We start from the raw sequence: 16141 nt of genomic DNA, 5'->3' as shown, positions 1-16141 counted from the left end.
ATTATTGATTTCTTGTCTGTTGAATCTTATTCGTTGATAACAAAGAAGAAAAAAAAAAGAAAAATTTTATTTTCATGATTTTGTTTTTTTTCTCAGCACACCCAAGAACACATAGATCCCCTGGAGTCTCACCATTTGTACTGTACAGACGAGGAACGTAAAGTGTGAGCGGCTCTCAAAAATGTTTTGATGTTTTCTAACTGACCTTCTTCAAGATGAGATAAGAGACAGAAGCGTTGGCATCGATGATGATGGTGGCCACTTTGTCGTCGCGGATCTCCTTCAGCAGGGGCGTCGGGTCCATGTTGTCATCCAGCATCCTGACTGACAGCGTCTCCCGAGAGATGAGGAAGCGGCGGACCAGTTCTTCCAATCTCAGCAGGCCTGAGGGAGAACCACAGCAGAGAAAAGCCGCATGTCACAGTCTGCATGAGGCCACACAGCTCATCTTTCCAGGACCCATTAAAATATTGATTTATGTAGGATGGTCCCATATTTGTGTCATTTTGCCGACCATGATTGATGGCTTCTTCAGATCACCAGGAAATAAAACGTTTTTTAAAGGAATTCACAGTGCGTGTGCATTAGCCAGATCGCTTTTGTAATCTGTTCTGATGCTTTATATTCAGTACACACATGTTTGCTTGTGTGTCTGTGAACAGGATGTCTCATTATCGATGTGCCATACAGTCACATATAGAAATATGAAAAGTAATGAAGCTATGATCACAGAATCAAGTTATTACTCTTCGATATAGCAAGAGTCACCGTGTAGCTGTTTAACGGCACTTTACATTTTACCCATAACACCTTGACTGTGATTCACAGCAGCAAAATTTGTTTTCGATTGATTTTACGACTTGTGTATCTTTCACTTTGTGTTACATCCATTTACACACTGACATATTCTGCACTATGTTTCAGCAGAGCAGCTCTTTTAATAATTCCTCCCACAGGCACATAGGCAAAGGCAGAGATACACCTCTACACTGTTGTGATTTTATAGAGCTGAGTCCATATATATCAGCATTTTTTTTTTCAGCTTCCATTTGAGAGGCTCCTGTTAGATTTTAGATTTCACATCATATGCATGGGTCTTCACAGCTTTGGGTAGATGAAAATATTTGGGCCAACTGAAAAAAGGTGAGAGATACCATCTGTCTTTCAACACAAAATACTATGCTGGTGTCTGCTGCGGCATTCCCAAGAAAAGAAAAAAAAAAAGAAAAAGAAAAAAGAAAAAGCTCAAATACCTGGTAAAACTTTCACAAGATGTACTGATGTACTATACACTCAGAGTCTGTGTATGCTTGTGTAAACTGCAAGTTGATCCATGACTGCTCTCTGCTGCTTTTTCCAGTGCTCATAGGTGCATGTTTTACTTATAAGTCCAACCTACCTTGACATTTGAATTCACCGTGTTATTGCCTCCAGATAACAAGTGTATGAATCTGAACACAACAGCAAGTAGTACAGAAAAATATGATGACATTTTAGTGGTACAGCAACTTGGCCAAAAATAATTCACCGGGCACAGTGCTCATGAGTGTGACTCAACTCGAATTCATCTTTGCACAAAGTCATAAAATACGCTCCAAAATCCATGGCTGTCATCAATCAATCAACATGACAAGTTTCTACACTTGAATAGAAGAATAAATCTTAAAGGTTGTGCAGCCTTAGCCGAGGTAAGCACTCTCCGAGTACTTTGTAATGCTCTTTGATGTCTCAACCTTCAGTTATTGCTTGTTCGCTCTTTGAGTTATGTACTGGGATCACGGCCACCTCCCAACAAGTATGTTTTTGTGTGTGGAGTTTGCATGTCCTCCTTGGTCCTAGGACGTCGCTGGTTTCCTTCGACAACGAAAGGACATGCAGGGGACATTCATGGCTGACCGTAATGAGGTTGAGTGTGCGTGTGTGTTTTTAAATATAGATTTACACAGTTCAAAGAAAACCAGAGTGAGGATCTAGAATGTGAAAGAGATCTGCTTATCTGATCATTGCTTTAATCCTGAATCCTGCTTTTGTATGTTGGTGAGATTGGTGATGATGAATGTGTAGTATGTTCTGTGATTATAACATTTTGTGCAGTTTTGATAATAGTAGGAAGGGTGGGTAGTAAAACAGCACGGATGAAGATAATTTGATGGATGGAATGATATTAATTCCTAAACTATTAGTGTTTCAATATTAGCTTGAGGTGTCCAGTTCACTTAGTTTGAGAATACTTGGAACATTATTATTTATGAATGTGGGGCTAGCAAAAAAATTATATGTAAGGAAGTCTCATTGTGAATCAGGTACTCCTCCACTACTGTGTCTTCAGTTTTGTCATTGTGGTGGTGTTTTGAAAGATCAACATTTTGTCAGGTGGCACATACTGTGGAAGAATTCATGAATGTAGTGTAAATTAAAGCACCCCCCCCCAAAAAAAAAAAAAAAAAATAATAATAATAATAATAATAATAATAATAATAAATAAATAAAATGAACTGAGAACCTGAGGATAACAGAAGAGCAGAAAGTTTGAAATGTAGCACTTCAGACAATTTGCCCACTTCAAGCAAATTCCTCTTGAAAATTAGTAACCAATGGCAGTCAAGACTCACTTGACATCCTGTGTGAAATAAGCCTTTACTAGAAAGTCTACTCTGCTGCCTCCTAATTGTAATTCCATAGTAAAGCACCCCTAGCTATGTAAATAAGTGGTGGGGCAGGCATCTGGGGGGCTGTGGGGAAGCGGAGAGGGGGTGGGGGTGGCACACAGAGCCCTTCAGCAGGAGAAAGCCTCAGTAAGCAGTGGGGTAATCACTGAACCAGGCCAAAACTTTAATTAGTTTGAGGAAGGAGGGGGGGAAAGAAGAAAATCAATGCACTTTACAGCTACCTCTCCTCCCCTCTCTCACTCTCCCCTCGTTCAAATATTCCCTACGTCACACACATAAGCTCTAACCTCTCTATCTGTCTTGTCCTCGCCCCGTGCTCCAGCTACCTCTCTCTGTCTTTATCCATCTCACACTTACAGTGCCGTCGTCTCCTTCTCATTATTCTCAGTCTCTCCCTCTCGCTGTCCTTAACCTCATCCATCTCATGAAGACTGCATAATGGAATTACGCTCTGATAGCTGTGACCCAGGCAAAGACAGAAATGGGATGCATACATTGGAAATGACCCCACATCTCTGACTCATGTTCATTTAACACAACAGGTAGCTAAAAGGAAGGAGGGCAAAAAAAAAATGATATGGCCATTGAAGCATGTCGCCCAGCAAAATGACCATTTTCTATCTACGATACTTACTTTGTATTCATGTTCAGTGGGTGTCAATGAAGTGGGTGAGTTCACACATTACTCGCAGAAGAAAGACAGAATGTGGGGTGCATTTGAACGCACCACTTGTTTTCCACACCGGGGTAAACAAGATGAATAAAACCAGTGGACTGGTGGTAAATATTGTCTGATGTGGAACTTCTGCAGCACCGCAGTGGAGCCGCACGCACAGTTATACACATTTATCTACACACACTTCATTCACACACACACACGCACAGACATCATACACTCAATCAGGAAGACAGACTCATACACAGTTATGCACAGGGTGCGATTTGCCCCAGGTCTGATCTACATATCTGTTATTTTTCAGAATTACTTCAGTTGCTCAGAGGCGCTAAAATCAACTGTATCCTCCAAAGCTACTTCACCAGCAGGCTGAACAAACACCTCAAATTAATGTATTTCTAAAAATCAAAGTAAAGCAGAGCAGCCAACTCTAATGCATCCAAAATAAAAGTCACACAATTTACTCCAAACTGGCTCGCTCATGGAACAGACATCCTTTGTTCTCATGCCAGGCAGTAAGTTACTGGTGTGCTAGTCTGAAACTTGTATTTACTATGACTGTTTAGTTATAGCCTGCAATGGTCACACATGTGTTTTATCATGGTTTGGCACAATAGCTTCTATTTTCAGTGTGTCTTCACGTTGACATCACATTTGGTTCTGAAATTGCATGTTGAATAGAATAAATACCACCTTCCGTTCCCATATTTACCTTTCATGTTATGATTTCTCCAGCAAATGCTGTCAAACAAAAGGACTTCTACGTAGAAATTAAATAACGCATTACAAGTTCAACCTACACACTTTACCTCGAAAATAAACACGGCACCTTGCTTCGCTTTTAGTCATATTAAGTGAAGCATTGTGCTTGAAGAATGCATATTTAGCATTCAGGATGACACCATCTTTCTAAAAAAGTTAACAGATGAAGGAAGATTCATTGGATTTAAGGTACTGGTGCAGGTTAAAGCAGGAAGAAAGGTGGTAGGGGGTTAACAAGAAGGAAAAATCCAACCATCACTTCTCCCTTGTGATTTAGAGAGTAAATCATTTTAAACGAGAAAAACATCGAGAGAAGATCAAATAAACATGTTTAATAAAACATGCTGTTTCATGAGTGAATGTTGTAATTAAAGAATGAATCAAAAGCTAGAAAATATGATGTAAAAAGTGTAAGTAGGGCTGCACTGCAGTGAGACGAACGCAATCCAAGAACATGTCACTGTCTCTAAAATTGTTGCAGACTTGAATGTGTGAATGTGATTTTCTGTCTGTCTGTGGTCGCTCTGTGATTTACTGGCGACCTGTACACGGTGTACTCTGCTGGGATCCGACCCAGTGTCCCACGACCTGATATCGTATAAAATGATGTGGACGTGATAAGTAGGAGAGTTGTATTCACTGAATAGCAAAGCATTAACTAACAAAAGGTGTTCATATTATTACCATAATCCACTGACATTTAAGCGCTTCATGTTTTTCCAACCAGAGGCTGGTAAGGTGATTTTTTTTTTCTTCTTCTTGCACTCTGGTTATCTTAATAATGGGGCTGAAATGTCTTGTCATTTTCCCATTGCAGCCCCCTTTCAATTTGACTGTTTCCAGAATTATTTCAACAACTAATTTAGAGTGGTAGACCTGTTGCATGCGTTATTGACAGGTCGTGCTCTGAAGAGGGGGTTGAGCCCACTCTGCATGTTAAGTTGGAACTGCTTCTATTGCAAGTCCTGAAGGTGGATTTGGAGCAAAGTGTCATTACCGGATTAAGGACTCTTCAGCAGGACTGACAATACCTGAGTGCAGTGTGTGAGGGCTCCTTTAAAACTCTGTTCAATCTAAGTGTTTGTTCTCCCTCCTGCTGACACAACCCTTGGGCTTGGTTGATGTTTGGTTTGTTTTGGGGCTGTATCATATAGTTTTTAGCGATTGCACCACACAATGAAATCGCTGGTTTGAGTCTGAGCTTGGTGGGCCTTTCGAATCAAGGTTGCATGTTATCCCGGAGTTTGCATAGGTTTTCATCAGCGACTCCAGCTCCATGTATTTTAGCTTACTGGAGACTGTTTATTTCTGGTGGACTGTCAACCAGTGATATATATAAAATGGGTGGATGATTTGTTTAATTGTACAGTATACGGTTTCATTAATGTACTGTATTTGCATGGTCTCTGCAGTTTCCCTTGGTTTAATTAATGAAACACGTGTTATTCTACCAAACTGCATGTCTCCCTTGTCGACATGGCCATGGAGTTCAGTTTTTGATAAGATGATGCGTTTATATTGGGATTTGTTGGGATTTCACACCCAACATGTGAGTCGTGGCATTGCTGACGTGCACAAACACGCATGCACATACACACACTTGAACACAAGCACGTATGGACAATTCAAACAGGAATAAAAAGCATCAGACAGACGACACACACACACACACACACACACACACACACACACACACACACACACACACACACACACACACACACACACACACACACACACACACACACACACACACACACACACACACACACCTACACAGTTGTTCGGAGTGTGGAACAAGCCTGTTGAGTGGCAGTTAGCACCTATTCGGCAGCCATGGCAACCAGCTCCACGGCGATAGATAGCGCAGCCAAGTGGGTCAGAGTCTGTGAGCGCGATAACCTTGCAAAGATCACCTTCAAGGCAAATATATTACACACAAATGCACTTCTCAGTTTCTCCACCAGTAAAAGCTTGCATTTGTTGGCCCACACGGCAACAATCAGGCAGTGAGTTGCCTCTAATTCTTCGGAGAGGAAAAAGCCTGTTGAAAGACAAGGCTCTTATCTAACCATTCAGTTGATGATCAAACCTGAAAAGATGTCTGATGCCATTTCAAAGCTCTTTTAGTTCAATGAAATGACAAGTCCACAAGGAATTCAGCTTACTTTCAGGAAACCGCGGGACGCCTGCTAACTACTGGGGTGATAATGAAAGCCTTGCAATGATGGAATCAAGCTTCCATAATGTCACAGCTTTTTGTTTGTCAAAAATCCACCCTTTTCGCTCTGCCACGGGAGGCGTGCAGACTTCGCTGGTCCCACCAACTCTTTATGCAAGTGCCCTTCAGCTCTTTGCCGGTTCTGCTTGGTTGGCTGGTGTGAGCAGGCAACAGCTGTACAACAAGACATCGCAGCTTAGTTTCACTCAGAAGTGGACAAAAAGTCAAGTGATTGTTCAGTGACAAAAAAAAAGAAAAGAAAATCTGGATTTTACCACCTCCTACAGTACATAGCATGTTCTGTCACATATTCACAAAGCTCTGTTTGAATACGACAGCCACCATCCAACCAAGCCCTTTAATTCCTGTGACTCTCGATAGGGGAGTGCATAATAAATCAATAACACACTCTTTCAAAATGAAAATAAAGAGGGCTAGTGACTAAGCCCTGAATCCCCTATGATGTTAAAGCTCTCTGAGTGCCTGGCAAGTTAAATCAAATGTCCCCTAAGTTCTTCCAATACTGGAAAGCATTTCAGACATGAATATTTATTAAATTGGTTTGGCCTAACAACCCTCTGAGGTGGATAAGAGACAGTGTGTGAGCGCATGAGTAATAAATAGGAACGGCTACAGCTTGAGCCACTGAACCCGGACAACAGACGCAACTTCACGACCAGACAGTCAAAAACGAGAGTCTGATGGCGACAAGCAGCCAAACAATGTTAATGTGCAAACACTCCCACAGAGGCATTCACACTTTCAAACACACATAGGTGAGATAGATGAGTATTTACACCCACGTAAAAAGAAATACAACAATGCAAATGCACCTAAAAAAAACGGATAAATCTCTAAAATGTTGAAAGCTATATAAATATCTGGTTCATTAGGGTTGTATTTTATCAGCGTTTTCTTATTTAACTCCAAGCTCTGGTACATTTCATGAACTGATGAACTGATGCTGATGTTATATGCACATGTATGTATTTGTAATTGTTAGACTCTTAAATTTCTGTTCATCATTTGTTTTGATCTCCAATGTCGGAGAAAACAGCGTGATCTCGATTCTCCATCTGTCCTGCAGAAATGGCTGGATAGACAATAAAGTTGAGGAGTTGAGCACTATTTGGCTCGAGGACAGGCCACTCACACTCGGCCTTGGCGCAGACCAGGCTGGCTGACGGGTAACTGAAGGAACGCAGGATGGCTCCGATGGCCAGGCTCAGGTCTTCATTGCTGGGATACAGAGTGACAGAGGCGAACCGCAGGTATGGCAAACGGGGGGTTTCCTCTGGACCGATTTTCACATGAGGAATCTGCAGGGAGACGAGAAGGTAGCTTTCAACAAAACCAGAGCCAGGAAACAGCCCATATTTACCAAACAGTCAAAAGGCACTCAATCAGCCAAACTTCCTTTATTAAACACTCTTCATGCAGATGAACACAATTCTAGGTGCTTATGAGTCGCTTGAGAAAGTGATAACAAGACAAACCCGCTAAAGACAGAAGAAGTGTAAATACAAGGCTGGAATAAAAGAAGGGCTCGGGTTAAACATTTTAAACTCACCGACAATGGTTGTTACAATTGAATAATATAGAAATGATCAACACATAAATAAAAGCCTTCAAGAAGACCAGCACCAGCTTCACACTGCCAACACTGTGATTTCTAGTTTCAAAGTATAAAATATCATCCAAGAAATACACCCATGGTTTCAAAGAGTATTTTGCTTTTTTCTTACACTATTGGCAAGTTATTATATTGTTTGCTCTCTTTTTTAAAAGTCAAAATGGAAAAAACATTTCTGGCAGGTATGCCAGCGTTGGCCAATATTTAATCTAATACTATATGCTGTACGTACAAGCATATAATCCATCACATCTTTTATGCCTACAATTTTTGTTGCAGGACTGGAGCTGATCTCAGTTGGCTGAGAGTAAATCCTGGACAGGTCGCCGATCCATCACAGGACAAACACACTCACATTCACACCCACTGTCGATATGTAGAGTTTAAAAAAAAACCAACACAAACTCCAATACATTGTTTTGAGGACTGAGGACACTTTAGCCATAATGTAAAAATGATAAGTACAACATCACTGGTTGCACAAAAATACTATTTTAATGGTATTTCAAAATACTTCCTTATAGAACATTTCCTCTTCCATACATGCTTTGTTTGTCAGTGTGTGGACACTTTTCTTCCAAACACTCTACTCCAGACCAAAAAAAAAGCACAAACCGGGAGACGAGAGAAGAAAAGGAAAAACAACAGCATCAGCAAGAAAAAGCAAATATGTTATGATTTGCTTTCTTCTCCCAAAACACACACCACAGGAAGAATTGCACATGAAGAAGATCCATTTAAGTGGCTGGAGGGTGAAAAAGATAAGAAAGGTAGCATCGGCAGAAAACAGAGAGAGAGACCTTTGAATAAAATGCTTTCAGGAGAAGGAAGAAAACAGCTGGAGAAGTGGATGCTGGTCCAAGAAATTCAATATGCGAGACGAATCTCAGAAACATTCATCATGGCGTGTTTGTGGGCAGGAAGGGAGAAGATTCTGAATATGCAGTGATGTGTGTTCACTGTGCATGTGTGCGTTTATCTTCTGCACTCACCTCCTTCTCCCCACATATGTGACTGACAGTGGAGCCAGAGGCGGGGCTGGAGGCGGGACCTATCACCGAGACGACGCCTTTGGGCAGAATCTGACACACTGAAAGGCAGAAAGAAAAACAAACCCTGAGTGTGCAGACACACACACACACACCTTTCTCCTCCACCATTTGTGTGTGTGTGTGTGTGTGTGTGTGTGTGTGTGTGTGTGTGTGTGTGTGTGTGTGTGTGTGTGTGTGTGTGTGTGTGTGTGTGTGTGTGTGTGTGTGTGTGTGTGTGTGTGTGTGTGTGTGTGTGTGTGTGTGTGTGTGTGTGTGTGTGTGTGTGTGTTTCTTTTCACAGCAGCACTGAGTTAGCAGACAGCAGAAGCAGCAGTCAGAAAGAAAACTGCAAGAATACAAAGGGCAGTGAAAGCTCAGAGGATGCATTACGATTCCAGTTTAACTGCTGGCTTCATTGTCGTGGCACAATCTATCTCATTACAATCTGATTGATTCTGAAAAAAAAAATACTCAGAGGACACGCAGGCCCGGCACATAAGTTCCCCGCTGCTATTATTCACTTGTTTGAAAAGTCGCTCTGAATGACTTTAGTGATTTTTAACACATGTTGCTCTAATTATATCTCTGCAATCACAACAATGCTAAAAGACTGGTGCTTTCTTTCAGTTTACAAATGCCAAGTTTCTTGATTACCTTTATTGGGATGCAAATGTTGATGTGGGAGAAATCGTTTTCACATTTGTCTGTCACATCAACACATCATGAAATTATGGGACCATTACCTCAATTATGTCTTTTGTGTCTCTGTGATTTAGCGTGAAGCACACGCACACAAAGGGTCCCACTTTTTAAGACCCCAACAGATCTCACTTCTCTTTACATATCAGTAGGAATAAATTAACCTGTTGAAGAGTTATACTCCTTTTCACTGCTTATCAAATAAGGACATTTTTGTTTTTATTTCATTTTCTCACATTATGATGTTTAATTTCATTATTATTATTTCTCCCTGTAATAGTTCTTTTAGTTTTAGCTCATCAAAATGGACCACAATGAGTTCACTTATCAAAAAAATGTTAATTCCTTTTTCACAGAACAATTAAAGGCTTCAATACTTTAAAGGCTCAAATGTATACACATTGGAAACTGTCTAGAAATATAAAACAACAAATTTGATACCTGATGTGAGCACGTCTAGCTTAACCAATGGCAAAAAAGAGAACCCCATAACAGTGTTGAGGACAGAGGTGTCCAAACTGAGGCCTGTAGGCCAACAGTGGCCCCTGGTTCATTTATTACTGGCTCACAATCATTTCCAAATTATAGAATATAGTGAAACTATGCTTCACTAGTAATTGGCTCTGCCATTGATATATTTTGAATAATAATAAAAGACATTTGGGCACACCTGGTGGAGCTTATCCATTCAATCGTGTTTCCAGTGACTCTGAAACATTTAAAGTTCTCAATGTGGAAGAAAAAAATATATTTTTTAATATAGCAGTGAACGAACATGGTCAATGACTGTGAGATAATCATACATTTTATTTGATAAAAACATATTGCTCCTTTTCAGTTTGCTGCTTTCAATCCGCCGGGCAGATACATGACTGATTAAAAACATGAAAGAGCAGGACAGGTTATATTTGCTGCCTGTCCTACTCTTGACTTGAGGAACTGGCTGAAATTGTTACTGACAGCCGTAACAGAATCACGTGCCTCAATGCCAAAGGCAATTTAATGAATGTAGGTGTCTCTGAAAGGAAAAATTGTTGAAAATATGTTTGATCACTTTCGAGTTATTTGTTCATTTTTTTTGTTGCTTTTTAACTGTTTCTTGAGATTCAATATTCAATAACTATTTTCATCCCCAAGGGAAAGTCTATTGGCAGCCGTTTGAGGGGAGAAAATGAAAAAAGACTAAAAGACAAATCACAATCACAGAGACAAAAAAGAAAAGTTTGGGTACTTAAAGCATCAAAGTACAAAACACATAGTAGCCTGAATGAACTTTTTTTTTTTTTTAATGAATGAATGAAGGTTTATGTGATATACAATATCTGTAATAAGTAACACCATAAAACAGAAGTTGTGACTCATGATATGGTTGGGATGGCGCCTGATCTGACGCTCCTTTCCATCAAATGGAAGCTCAGGTCAGTCAGGTGAAGTCATTTTCAACAGGTTAAAAAATAAAATGGATACATTAACACATGACATCAATGTGCATGGCAGAACTACAATTTACCTTTTTGTGAATACAGTAAGGCGACTGGCTTTTCTTTGAGGATAATCCTCCACATAAACCCCTCGAAAAGCAGCCAAATTGTGTTCAATTTATTCCTGCTTTCATAAGGATTTAACAAATTATGTCAATAAATACGCTTTATAAGGACCGGTATGTGTAATTAGTTAGGACACATTGAGGCTTGTTTGTTTCTTGTCTTTATGCGGAGAAAAGCTGTAGATTTGTATTGAACCAATGAGAAGAAAAGACAGAAATAGATTGGCGCGTGTCACAACATTTCTCAAATGTTCTTTTGAAAATCAAACATTTGCAATAGCAGACAGTAGTGGGGCACACAAGGGCTCAGCTCTTCAATGTCAAGAAATACTTCACTAGTATACACTGGCTACTTTATCGGGTACACTTGTCCAAACCTAATATGATCCAGCACAACAGCTGTGCCATAAATTAAGCCTTTATTAAGGTCATAATGTTCAATCAAGCTTACGTAATATTTTCAGTAAGGCTTGGATTTCTTTCCATGTATATTTTGGATTTTTCAGTGAATTTCAGCAATACATTTAAAGCGTCCTCTATGATATTTGGCCACTATGATAACTTACTATATGTGAGTGGTGGAAAAAAAAAAATCTAAAACTTCTCTTAATGCAGTCAAGTCCAGCTCATCCAACTACAACCACAAAAATAATATACGTATATAGTTGAAATTAATTCCCTTTGATGATCTGTAAAAACAGAACATTTTTACCTCGGTTAAGGCAGAGATGTTGGACTCGATCGTTTCAAACTGGACAAGAATTTGCAATAAAGTGGTCAGTGAATGTGTTTTTTTTTGTTTTTTATCTCTTCATGTCCATTTTTATTCCCTGGCTTTCTGTGTACCTACTTGAAACAGTATTTCACGGACACAGCAAATATAAACCTGGTAACCTGACTGTATAAATTTAACATGAGCCTCTTTTTCACTTTGGTTTATTTGGTTGGTATTTTAATTCAGCCCAATTAGTCCTCCTTGGTATCTGCCAGTGTCTGTGATTGTGCGGAAGCGTGCCTGCATGTGTGAGTGCGTGCACGTATTGTGCTCTCGTGCAGAAAGGGATGTGGGTGCATGCATGTGTAAATGCATGCGTGCGTGCGAGTGTGTGCGAGTGTGTGCGTGTGTGTGCGTGTGTGTGCGTGCGTGTGTGTGCGTGTGTGTGCGTGTGTGTGTGTGTGTGTGTGTGTGTGTGTGTGTGTGTGTGTGTGTGTGTGTGTGTGTGTGTGTGTGTGTGTGCGTGCTGCAGTCAGCTGTAGCTGTAAGATGATGAGCTCTCTCTGATCCAGGGACCAAAAAGTGCTGTGAGCAAACACGCCTGTCAGAGTCTCCTGCCCATCGGTCAAGGACGGACACACACACACACACACACACACACACACACACACACACACACACACACACACACACACACACACACACACACACACACACACACACACACACACACACACACACACACACACACACGCACGCACACACAGGCTTGCAACTCAAGCATGCATATATGTACACAACCCTTCTCAAGCACACATAGACATTTTGCCAGTAGCTTGTGGCAGGGTCAGTGACCTATTCAAAGAGGGGCAGGGAGTCTCTGTCTCCTCAGTGGTTGAATTCAGCAGTGCATCTTCTGTCTCTGCAGACTCCCAACATTCTGTTTTAACTCTGTATCAATACAAATTTCATGGTGCAGCCTCTGTGGTATGCTGCTCCCTTCTGTTGGCTGTACTGCTGATCTGTATTAGTATTTGATGATTTGTTTTTATCATGTCCCACACAGTACACAGCACCAGCTGTTACTGGAGGGCACGGGTCCACTGTTTTTAATGAGACCGTCTTAGTGGCCCATTACTGGTCTCCAATGACATGTAAACTAATCAGCAAAAGCCTTTGCTGGCTCCTAATCGCATGAAAGTGGTGGTGTTTTATCATTCCAGTCATCATTTGAGATTTTTGCTTGTAAAAGGCAGCTTTAAAAAAAAATGGAATTATCTTTTTTTAGAAATATATTTATAAATCAGCAGCCTTCTGAAATGTTTGGGACTAAAACTGCGGCACTGCAGTGTATGCTTCTGCTCTCTTCTGTTCATGCATTGGTCACGATTAATATTAATTTCCAAGATTACTAATAATATCGATGGGTATAATAAGTGCCGCCGTTCTGCCGGTGCTTAATGAAACACTGTGCTTGAAAAAAGGCATTTACTAGACCGAGTGATTCTCGGATGACTTCCATAAATCTGGTCGTCTTTGAAGTGTATCAAGTGCAACTCCACTCACTGGTGTCAGTAGTGTCGTACTGGGAGTCCTTTTGCAGTTCGTATATGTCCACCTCCACTCGGGCTCGGGACGGGCCCTCCATCACACTGTTGATGTTCTCCCTGGCCAAGGCCAGTGCCAGTCGCTCCCCACGCCCACACACTGACTGGTCATCCAGGATTGCCGCTAGAGAGGCAGAGAGTGAGCGAGACAGAGGTGAGGAGAGAGGGATAGTGGATGAAGATGCCGGGCAGTGACAGTGAATGAAGGTAAAAACATGATGGCTAACAGAAGTGGACATCTCGTGAGGAAGCCTGGACTTGTTTTCACTTCATGGCTGGAGAACTGTCAAAAAAAATGTGAGTGAGTGTTTTTTTTGTCTTTTTTCCTCGAAGATAACTCCAGCTCTTGATATATGGCTGTTATTCAATATTAATGTGTGTTTTGACAGTCGTCGAGTTACAAATTGGTTGAACCATCGTGTGGTAGACGTCCTGGAGGCTACCAGGATTTGCACATGGGCGAAAACTCCTATTTCTTGAGATCATCCTCGATATCATGAACAGTCTAGTAGATACAGTGATGGCATTACAACTGGGATGGCAAATCCTGTTAGTAAAGTAAAGAAATACAGGGTTAACTATGTGGTCCTTGCATGTGACTTTTAAAGACCTGAAGCAATTTCCTTCTTTCAGATTAGTACATGGTTTAAAATTCAATCAATAACAAGATTGTGAAATGTGCTATTACACATAGTGGATGACGGTTCACCACTGCAAAGATGGGATTCACCTTTTTCAAGCAGTCAAACTTTGATACATATTCAAGTCTTTGTTGCCACAGATCTCAAGCAGAATTTACACCGACATATCAAGAGTTGTGGAAACACATCATTTAAATTTCATGCACCTCTGGTTCAAAGTGCTGATTGCCTGATCCATTGAATATCTGACAATTGTGTCTAAGTGGCACTGAGCAGAATATCACACAGCTCTCTGACAGAATCCGTGACGGTTACTTATTTCAAAAGTGTTATTTTATCATCTGGGTACAAGGGCTGTCTCAGCCAGACAAAAATTGAACATGAGAAGATTTTGTGTTAGATCGAAAACGACAGGAGATTCTCTGCCAAGTGTAGCTGTAGAAAACCTTTTCTCGAAAAATTTCACAATGTTTTGCATGCAGGTTTGGCTTTTGAAGGTTTGATTATCAATCTGTGTCCTTACAGAGGTTTGTCCTTCTTTGAAGACAGAAAACAGAACTTTTTAACCAAGGCAAAGAGAACTTGTGCAAATGAACACCATTTGCACATCAAGGTGGGGTTGGTAGAGCGGGTCGTCTCACAGTCAGAATGTTATAGGTTTAATACCCTATCTGCCCACATGTTGACGTGTCCTTGAACCAGTCACCGAACCACAAATTGCTCTCAATGGATGGACAGAGTGTCTTGCATGGCAGCCGCCTCCATTGGTGTGTGAATATGTGTGTGAATGGGTGAATGTGATTAAGGATGTAAAGTTTTTTGGAGATCGCTCAAGCAGTGGAAAAGCATTAAATAAGTGAAATCTATTACAATGTATGTTGGTTTTTGTACCAATTTTGTACCAATTTCTTGTGTTAAATTATCAATAGTTAGATTGTAGTCAGTTACTGTTTTTAATGTTATCACGTTATTTAAGTCCTACTTGCAGCGAGTTGTTATGACTACATCTGCTTCCATGTTATAAACGCTGAGGTGACGTTGAGGTGTTTTCAAATGATTTCTGACAGCAAACACAGTCATATTCATAACTGAGATAAACATTAAGACAGAATATGGTTCACTTTGGTGACTTTTCAATACTTATACCAGCTATTGTTTTACTCGGTATGGGACCCGGAAGGAGATCAGTGGCATAATGGAGACTTACCCATGCGGACGGAGGAGAGCAGGGGGGCCTGACTGAGGGAGCGAGGTGGCATGGTGACTAGCAGGAAGGAGAGGAAGTGTATTGACAGCAGCAGTGCTGGCAGAGCCGGCATCTTCTACTGCTCCTCATGGAGAATGGTCTGCTGGCTGCCTGTACCGCCACCTGCAGGGATGGAGAGCGGGGACGTTAACAAAGCATGTAACTGGACAAAATACTACTTCCCCGGCACAAGACGTGCTTCTTTAAATTCCCATCATGCGGCTTATCTTCAGTTTGCACTCTCGTTTTTCTATGTCGAGGAAACACCTGTAATTTGTCGGCCCATGCGCTTCTATGAAGATGTTCACTGTCATCTATCAGCGCAGCAGCGCAGTCCCATTCATGCAGCCTGTGTCATAATGAAATACATTACACAAAAGTCTCTTCATGTCCCCTGTGCAAAGTCAGCCATTTAGAAGTGACAAGATTCAGCCTTGAAGAGGTCTCCAGAGGAAGTTCAAAGAAAACATCAAAACTGACACACGTCTGCACATTTTCATGAACATGCCTGCACACAGATAAACAAACAGGCCCACACCAAAAAGACAAAGTACAAAGACAATTGTAATCAATATAAACACAGTCAGATACAGTGCGCCGCCCACTATAAGCAACACGTCTGTACACATTTTCTGCAACCTGTCCTCCACCCACACCTTCAAACCAACACGCAAACACAGAAAAATAAACACAAA

The 16141-nt window shown here is 41.0% G+C and overlaps 1 protein-coding gene across 2 annotated transcripts in view; it reads right to left on the bottom strand.

Annotated features, from left to right (window-relative positions):
- grik5 (glutamate receptor, ionotropic, kainate 5) overlaps positions 1–15534 on the bottom strand; it is a gene marked incomplete at its 3' end in the record, with an annotated part of 47145 nt that extends 31611 nt beyond the window's left edge. For both annotated transcript variants that reach the window (XM_080500671.1, XM_080500672.1), the window contains exons 1-5: positions 15408–15534; positions 13519–13683; positions 8954–9051; positions 7482–7647; positions 206–384 (exon numbers count right to left, since the gene is read on the bottom strand). In XM_080500671.1, the coding sequence (XP_080356797.1) occupies positions 206–384; positions 7482–7647; positions 8954–9051; positions 13519–13683; positions 15408–15519 (720 nt within the window). In that variant the 5' untranslated portion in view covers positions 15520–15534. The remainder of the gene's footprint in view (positions 1–205; positions 385–7481; positions 7648–8953; positions 9052–13518; positions 13684–15407) is intronic.
- Positions 15535–16141: the final 607 nt, after the last annotated feature.

The sequence above is a fragment of the Blennius ocellaris genome (assembly GCF_963422515.1).
Source record: "Blennius ocellaris genome assembly, chromosome: 8".
Lineage (NCBI taxonomy): Eukaryota > Metazoa > Chordata > Actinopteri > Blenniiformes > Blenniidae > Blennius > Blennius ocellaris.
The sequence above is the reverse complement of the archived record's forward strand: the minus strand, read 5'-3'. Positions and strand labels throughout refer to the sequence as shown.